Genomic DNA, 8,996 nt, shown 5'->3' with positions numbered 1-8,996 from the left:
AAGGAGTTCAGACAACCCTGGATGACAAACAAATTTAGTTATATTAGTTTGGATTGTGTGAGACAATCCATAAACAATATACACTACTGTACTCATATTGTAGGTTTTATATCACCATATTGAAAAAATAAGTTCAAAGAATTCCTGCTAATGTAGCTGGCTGAATGGTAATTGGGCTGAAGAGTCACAAAGCTGTGAGTCAGTCCATTGGGTTCACATTTTTACTAAGTCACAATTCCAGACATAACATCAGCATGATTGACAAATCAAACACCAAAAAGAAACTAAAATCACAGAAAGCAATTTGAAAAATTATTCTAAATGATTGAGGATAAAACTCGTACCGAGCGGGGAGAGTAGAGGAGTATCCCATTTGAAGACGAGGGGTAACATGACATGGTGAGGAACCAGCACAAACACAGAAAAACAACTCAACCCTCATCCTTCCACCCTCATCATCCTCACTAGCATCCCTTGACATTCGTCATACACAGAATCTGCACCCCACTTGGTCATCTCCTCAATTTCTCTGGAACACTTTTGACCTTTTCTATGGCTCCCCCCTGTGGTGATTTATGAGAGGTGCAGGACTCTAGACGACAGCAATGGGAACAGACTGAGGCAGGATCAGAATTTACACACAGAAACAGTAAGCAGCCTCAAACGATTAAGGGAAAGGAGCGATAGCAGGCAGAGAGGCAATAGAGAGAGGTCAATTTGAGAGTAATCATATCTGATGATCCCTGCACCAACTGTATTGTCTTCTACAGAGAATATCCTTTTCATCTTGGGCTCCATTCATTTCTATAGGGAAATAAACTTCACTCAGTTCCAGTGTTGCTATGCTGCACAGACACTGTGCCCCAGCACTCATCCACAGAGCGTTACATCATCCCGGATTATCTTCATGTATCATCCTATAAAAGGCCCTCCAGAAATCCATTAGAGGTCAGTAGACTGACAATGTATCTCCGCAGCACGCATTCACATCCTCCCGTAACTTTATTCTGCCTCTTCACAGTTCAGACAGGACAGCAGTAAGCCTCTCCTGGTAACATCCCTCTCGCAGTGCAGAGTCCTTCGTCAGCTCCACTCACAGTCTAAAGGGAGAGTCTGACCTTGACCCTTAGCAGAGGTCAGAGACGTAGTCAAAGTCTTTGAAGCAGTCCTGGTCCTTGCGGGAGAGGGTGCGGCGTTCGCGGGGCGGCGTGAGGGCGGGGGTCTCGGCGGTGAACTCCTCGTCAAAGTTGCTGACGTCCTCCCTCCCCCTGATGTTGGGGACGAACGGGGGTGGGAGCCGCCTCTGCAGCAGCGCTTCCCAGTCCACACCCTGAGAGGGGAAACAGAGAGACCGGATTGGTTCATAGAATCCAGGTGAATTAAATAATCTATGCAACTGAAAACAGCAACCCGTGATGTTACAGTAGCACATAGAGTTGGAGCAGATGCTGGAACTATTTAACACGCTCACTGATTACATACCAAGAGTTTAATCAGTGGTTTATGAGGAATGTTAACTAATGACATGTGTGTCTGTGTTTGAGGGAGAGAGAATTAGAAAGAGAGCGAGAGATAGGGAACTTGAGAGAGAGCGACTCACCCTAAAGAAAGGCTGTTTCTTGACGTCATCAGCATCTTTCTCACCAGAGCCTAGACGCCGCTCCGGGTTCCTCCTCAACAACTGGCAACAGAAAACAACAAACACCTCAACCCAGACATAACAACTCACAGCACAGACCAAACACTAGCTAGCAACACACACAGATGGCAAACAGCTGAAAAAACATCAGAAACACTTTCACAGAAAACCCACTGACTGAAAACTAGAAGCAAAATGGCTCCACCTTTACAGTGACCAAACTGACCATGTCAATCAATGTGATTCTCTCTTGCTCCACTGGTGATTGGTGGGATGTGAATGTTGGGGGAGGAGCTTACCCGTCTCATGATGCCGATGGCCTCTGTGGAGAGGAAGCGAGGGTAGCGCACCTCGTCATTCACTATGCTGTCAAACACCTCCTCTTCATCATCACCTGGGAATGGAGACTGACACACACATAGACCACATTGTCAAGCTCACAGCCACTCATTTAACCTATTATGGCTCCCCAGTGATGTGGCCGGGGAATGCCACTGTTTGGAGTGTAAGCCACACCCCACAACCAGCATTTTTAGGCTGCAGTGCCAAGCCCCACACCTGAAGCCACTCAGCCTTGTTAGGCTGCAATACACCTGGGGCATATAAGGTGCAAGTTCAGTTCAGCACGAGAAGGGGAGCTACTGGCTGAATGCTGCAGGCTGAGCATTACAGACATTTGGGAAAAGCTCCTGGCTGGATGCCGAAGGCTGAGCTAAGCCCATGGACATTGTGAAGCTGGTAAGCTAGGTAGCAGCCCAGCTAGTTTTAAGTTCAGTGTAAGGTCTGATATCATTATTACTGAAACAGGACCCAAGTGGTATATATAAAGATCCAGTCCATTTAAAAAATTGGAGACCTCTTACACTTGTTGTGATGCAAAAATCCTAGCAAAATGCTTGGCGCATAGAATTAAAAAAGTATTGTCAGATATTATTCATCCTAATCAGACAGGTTTTTTACATGGACGATACATTGAAGATAATATAAGACAAGTACTGGAAACAATAGAACACTATGAAATATCGGGGACACCAGGCCTGGTTTTCATAGCTGATTTTGAAAAGGCTTTTGATAAAGTACGACTGGAGTTCATATAGAAATGCCTAGAATATTTCAATTTTGGGGAATCTCTTATAAAATGGGTAAAAATTATGTATAGTAACCCTAGGTGTAAAATAGTAAATAATGGCTACATCTCAGAAAGTTTTAAACTATCTAGAGGAGTAAAACAAGGTTGTCCACTATCGGCATATCTATTTATTATTGCCATCGAAATGTTAGCTGTTAAGATTAGATCAAACAATAATATTAAGGGATTAGAAATCCGTGGCTTAAAAACGAAGGTGTCATTGTACGCTGATGATTCATGTTTTTTTTTAAACCACAATTAGAGTCTCTCCACGGCCTCTTAGAGGATCTAGATACTTTTGCTATCCTCTCTGGATTAAAACCAAATTATGATAAATGTACCAATATCGGGGACACCAGGCCTGGTTTTCATAGCTGATTTTGAAAAGGCTTTTGATAAAGTACGACTGGAGTTCATATAGAAATGCCTAGAATATTTCAATTTTGGATCACAAAAAAATGCACATTTTACATTACCATGTAGTTTACCAATTAAATGGTCTGATGGAGATGTGTACATACTCGGTATACAAATCCCAAAAGAAAGAAATGATCTCACTCCAATAAATGTTTATAGAAAGTTAGCAAAAATAGATAAGATCTTGCTACCATGGAAAGGAAAATACCTGTCTATTTGTGGAAAAATCACCTTGATTAACTCTTTAGTTATATCACAGTTTACCTATTTGCTTATGGTTTTGCCTACACCTCGTGACCTGTTTTTTAAATTATATGAACAAAAAATATTCAATTTTATTTAGAACGGCAAGCCAGATAAAATTAAAAGGGCCTATATATATAACGAATATGAATTCGGAGGGCAGAAATGATTAAATATTAAAGCATTAGACCTCTCACTAAAGGCATCAGTAATACAAAAGTTATACTTACATCCAAACTGGTTCTCTAGTCAATTGGTACGAATGTCTCATCCTATATTCAAGAAGGTCCTTTTCCCCTTTATTCAGATTACACCTGCTCACTTTTGGTTGTTTGAAAAGGTAATCATCTCCAAAATATCTTTATTTTTTAAACAAACCTTAGAAAGTTTGTTGCAATTTCAGTTTAATCCACCTGAAAGGACGGAACAAATAGTACAACAAATATTGTGGTTAAATTCAAATATACTAATTGATTAAAAAAACGGTATTTATCGAAGAAATGTTTAAAAAAGGTATAATTTTAGTGAATGATATCATAAATAGGACTGGTGGAGTTATGTCACACATGCAGCTAACACAGACATATGGAAATGTCTGCTCTACCCAAAATTACAACCAATTAATTGCAGCATTACCACATAAATGGAAGAGGCAAGTAGAAGGGGAAAAAAGTAAGGAACTTGTATGTCGGCCCTGTATTAAAGAACATACATGGTTAAAGAAAAGTGTGATAAATAAAAACATATACCAATTTCATTTAAGGACCAAAAAACTGACAGCTGTGCCATATAAATTGCAAAATAGTTGGGAAGAGATTTTCGATGTACACATGGCACATGGTTTATGAATTGATACGCAAAACAACGCCGGATTCAAAACTTCGAATTTTTCAATTTAAATTACTATACAAAATTCTTGCAACTAATAGAATGTTATATATATGGGGGATACAATCTTCCCAGCTCTGCAGATTCTGTTGTGAGGAGGCAGAGTCATTAGATCATTTATTTTGGTATTGTCCATATGTAGCTCGTTTTTGGTCACAGGTCCAGAAATGGCTGAAGAATTGCAACCTTTTCTTAGAACTAACGCTACAGATAGCAATACTGGGTGATTTGAAAAGCCATAGTCAATCAATCCATAATATAATAATTATTTTAGCAAAAAAAAATATTTTTAATTTACAATCTGTAGAAGCTATGAGAATAGGAAGGTTCAATTATTTTGTGAAGCATCACAGCACAGTTGAAAAATATATGGCAAATAGAAATCCGAAATGGATGATGTTGAGAGATAGATGAGAGGGGTTGAATGGAGCTGAAGGGTGGGACTAATAACAAGATAAACAATGTAAAGCATACGGGATCTGTAAAATGTATATAGGTTTGGAACTTTTGTGAAATAGCATAGTTACAAATCGAAATCAAACTGGATGGACATCAGAAATAGAGGAAGGACTAAGAACAAACAAGAGAGAACTATTGTAAAGTAGACTGTGTCTGTAAAATGTGTATAAGATGTATAAATTGAAGGTAAAAGCAGAAGTGTTTATTAGTTTACTCCAATTGGGGGATCGGTGGTAGGGTTTGCGGGGAATAATAATAAAGGTATATTCTTTAAAAAAGTATGTATGTCTATATAGGTATGTGTATGTATATATGTATGCATGCGTGTATGGATATATATATTTACCCCAAAAATATGGGGGATTGGAAATGATGCAGACAATTACATTGGAAGCAACATTCTTTCCGCAATATTAAGCTGATCCACCCCTTAATTTTTTATTTTATTTTTAAAGTTCAGTGTAACTTTAAGTTCAGTTAAGCCCTGTGTGGGAGAGTGTTTTGTTTTCAGTTACAGTTTGAGAACTATCTTTGTGACCCTTTTATCTTGAATAAATATGCCGGCTTGGCTTAAGCTGTGCATCTGTGTGTTGGACTTCTGTCATTATTACTCACCATTGCCATCCAACCAGCCATGCCTAGTGAGTCGTTACACTATATTAATTTATGTAACATATGGCTCAAACACACATCACTTGATGTAATATAGACTAAAGTGCTGTATTACCTTAAAGGCTTAAAGTATATATTACTGGCCTAAAGTATATATTACTTTAAAGGTGAGGGCCTAACTCATTAAAGGGATTCTCCGGTACTTTTGTATACTTTTTAGCCAGTAGTTCTGAAAGTGGTCCCCTGAAATTGCCTCTCTCTCGCTCTGTCGGTGCATCTTGCTAGCTGTCACTCATATGGCGAGGGGCTGAAGCTCATTGGTTGAACTCGAATTGCTAGGGGGCTGGACCACTTGAGGGAAAATGGTGCAACACAGCTTCCAGAACTAGGGATTTCGTGGCTAATTGAGGTAAGACAGTAATTCTCCTAATTAATTATGCATGTATGAACTACACATTGACACATCCAGCCCAAAGCGGGAGATTTAAAAAATACTTACCAGTCGCCAATGTTCCAGAGCATGTCTAAATAATAAGGCTAGATATGTATGAAGTCATATTTATATAATTCTCTGAAGAGGTTTTTAGAGTCAAGTCTCTTACCTCTCCCACCAGCATCTCATACACCAGTACTCCCAGACCCCACCAGTCCACTGCCCTGGTGTAGGAGGTGTCTGTCAGAACCTCTGGAGCCAGGAACTCAGGAGTACCACAGAACGTACTGGTCCTGTCCCCATAGCCCATACCTGGGGAAGTAGAGAGAGATCAGGAACGAGAAGCAGTGAGAGAGAGGTTGTTGTGAGAGAAAAACAGAGAGAGGAAGGAGAGCGAGAGAGACACAAACTGAGTCAGAAATATAGAAAAACATGAGCACATAAGCAAAAAATTGGCTTCAATAAAAAGACTCAAAAGTACTCCAAACTACAACCGCTATGACCTTGCATCCTTACAGAGCTCTGGAGACATGATGAATAAGTTATAGAGAACATACCCTCTTTGCAGAGCCCGAAGTCTGCGATCTTCACATAGCCCTGTGTATCCAGCAACAAGTTATCCAGTTTAAGGTCCCTGAGGAGGAGGGATGAAGATTCATTCAAAATTGATGGGTACTCTGAGGATGAAGGGGTAGGAGGATGAGAGGGTGTCTTTCATGTGTTCTGTGTTTCATGTCTACCCAGAGTACTCACCGGTACACAATCTTATGGTCATGAAGAAACTGCAGGCCCAAAACCACACAGGCTGCGTAGAACCTGCAGGACACACACACACACACACACACACACACACACACACACACACACACACACACACACACACACACACACACACACACACACACACACACACACACACGACAGTAACAGCAGACCGTGGATGGATATGAGTACGCATACAGTACACAACCATATGAACACAAATATACATATCTCAAAGCATGCCTGCTCCTCCCCCATGTTCCGTTACACATTCAGTAGAACACAGCAAACACACCAACACACAGCGGTACCCACACAGCTCGGGGCTCTGTAAAGACGTCTGCGTGGATGTGCATCATGAGGTCACCCCCAGCCGTGTACTCCATGACGAAGCACACATGTTCTGGGGTCTGGAAACATGCAAACAGGTTGACCAGGAAGGGATGGTGGGAGCTGTTCACCGTCTCAAAAATACGCTTCTCACACATCAGACTGAGGAGAGAGGAGAGAGAAGATAGAATGATAGAAGACAACAGGAAAGAGAGACAACTGTCTAATGTCAAGTATGTAAACAGTATGTAAACACACAGTTAACTTGTACAGTGTATATCTTTGCCATGGTTTGTTGCTGATCAGTTTTGTGTTGACAATTTTGTGGCACACTGTATATAAAACTAGACAAGTAATTTCACCATGATGGAGGTAATATATTGTCAGACAGAGGCATGATATAGTTGGCCTGTGTTCTGTCATGGCCTGTGTTGCATTCTAGTGTTGATCCATACCTGTCCACTTCATCCCGCGCCACAATGTCTCCCTTCTTCAGGGCTTTGATAGCGTACACACTGCCTGTCCTCTTGTACTCCGACAACAACACCTGGAAAACACCAGTGGTTCATCTGAATCTCAACCTAAATCCTCTGGATAGAGAACTTCCAAACAAAGAGAGGATATTTCAAATGTGAGGACACATACTTTGCCAAAGTGTCCCCTGCCCAGCACAGCGATCAGCTTGAAGTCCTGCAGACACAGAGGGCCTTTGCTCTGTCTAATACCAGGACACAAAGAAAATAATAATGATCACAATCACTGAAATAGCCTTTACTTTACTATGTTGAATGGTCATCTGCTAGCTGAAGAAACAAGATGCAGTATTATCTGATGTTTTGTGCCTACCTAGCACTTCTGTATAGAGCATGTTGCTGTGTTACATGTCTCCGTGGCTACAGTAACGTGTTATGAAGGAGGTCAGGTCATGTGGCCATATTGTGAGTGGGTGTGTTTCTCCAGCATCATACTGTGGGGGCCATATTGTGAGAGGATGTACTCAGGTGTGAGGGTGAGGACACACTGTGCCAACTCTGCATGGTGCTGTACCTGCGCAGGGAACTCGTGGATAGGGTTCTGGTTGGCCGCCCTTGGGCGAGGTCCGGAGGGGACAAGGGCTCGATCACAGGCTGTTCCTGAGAGTGAGAGAAAAAGAGAGACAGAGAAAGAAAGATACAAAGAGGAGAGAGAGATAGATAAAGAGAATGAGGAAGAAGGTGAGAGAGGGAGAAGGAAAAACAGACAGACAGGGCAACAGTAATTCTGTCCCTCATCATTATTAGTAGCCAGTTTCCTGCTGGCTGGCTGGCTGGCTGCTCAATCCCTCTCCTCTCTTCCTCGTTCCCTCGTTACTGTTAATTAGTTGTCTAAAAACACCCGAGTAACTAATCCAGTAAACCCACAGCCCCACTGACCATACCATCTGTTACCAAGGCCCTCCCTTCCTCCGCATCTCTCTCCCTCCCTCACTCCCTCTGTCCCTCTCTCTCTGTCCTCTCGTGCCAATCATGTTTTACACACTGGGAATCGAACACAGATTGGGCTTTGATCAAATTAAAGCTCCTTCGATCCAATTTGGTCTCATTAGTGTGGATTTCTCCCTTTCCCCTCTTATTGTTACCTCTCTCCTCTCCTTCCTCCCAGGCCCTGCTCTGTCTCGCTCCAGATTCATCCTTGGCTAATAGTCCAATATGACTGAACCACTGTTTTCTAGTCAAAGGCTTTCTGGAGGGAATGGCCAAAGGGAATGTGATACTACAGAGATGGCTATCAGATGATTATCACTCCACTGCCGCATCCTCCCATCCCTCCCTCATCCTCCCATCCTTCCCTCCCTCCCTCATCCTCCCATCCCTCCCTCCATCCCTTATCCCTCTCTTCATCCCTCCCTTCTCTTCTTCTCACCAGGTGGGGTGTGTCAACAACGTCTCTCCTGATCTCAGGTCTCGGAGGAGAGTCGCTCTCCAGAGTCAGCTTCTCCACTGAGATCTCCCTACGACACACACAGAAACACCAGTCAACAGTTTCCCCATGTACAGTATATGTTGTGCTTGCTGTCTGAAGCATTACAGAGGTGTGAGAAAGGG

At 42.2% G+C, this 8,996-nt stretch overlaps 1 protein-coding gene across 5 annotated transcripts in view; it reads right to left on the bottom strand.

Annotated features, from left to right (window-relative positions):
* Positions 1 to 207: 207 nt before the first annotated feature.
* The window catches only part of LOC139565534 (serine/threonine-protein kinase N1-like), a 45,163-nt gene continuing 36,374 nt past the window's right edge, over positions 208 to 8,996 (bottom strand). For all 5 annotated transcript variants that reach the window (XM_071385963.1, XM_071385960.1, XM_071385964.1 and 2 more), the window contains exons 13-23: positions 8,815 to 8,902; positions 7,960 to 8,045; positions 7,558 to 7,630; positions 7,368 to 7,459; positions 6,898 to 7,074; positions 6,574 to 6,636; positions 6,378 to 6,454; positions 5,990 to 6,132; positions 1,939 to 2,046; positions 1,601 to 1,681; positions 208 to 1,330 (exon numbers count right to left, since the gene is read on the bottom strand). In XM_071385963.1, the coding sequence (XP_071242064.1) occupies positions 1,127 to 1,330; positions 1,601 to 1,681; positions 1,939 to 2,046; positions 5,990 to 6,132; positions 6,378 to 6,454; positions 6,574 to 6,636; positions 6,898 to 7,074; positions 7,368 to 7,459; positions 7,558 to 7,630; positions 7,960 to 8,045; positions 8,815 to 8,902 (1,192 nt within the window). In that variant the 3' untranslated portion in view covers positions 208 to 1,126. The remainder of the gene's footprint in view (positions 1,331 to 1,600; positions 1,682 to 1,938; positions 2,047 to 5,989; positions 6,133 to 6,377; positions 6,455 to 6,573; positions 6,637 to 6,897; positions 7,075 to 7,367; positions 7,460 to 7,557; positions 7,631 to 7,959; positions 8,046 to 8,814; positions 8,903 to 8,996) is intronic.

The sequence above is a fragment of the Salvelinus alpinus genome, chromosome 36 (assembly GCF_045679555.1).
Source record: "Salvelinus alpinus chromosome 36, SLU_Salpinus.1, whole genome shotgun sequence".
Lineage (NCBI taxonomy): Eukaryota > Metazoa > Chordata > Actinopteri > Salmoniformes > Salmonidae > Salvelinus > Salvelinus alpinus.
This window is presented reverse-complemented; position numbering and strand designations above follow the sequence as displayed.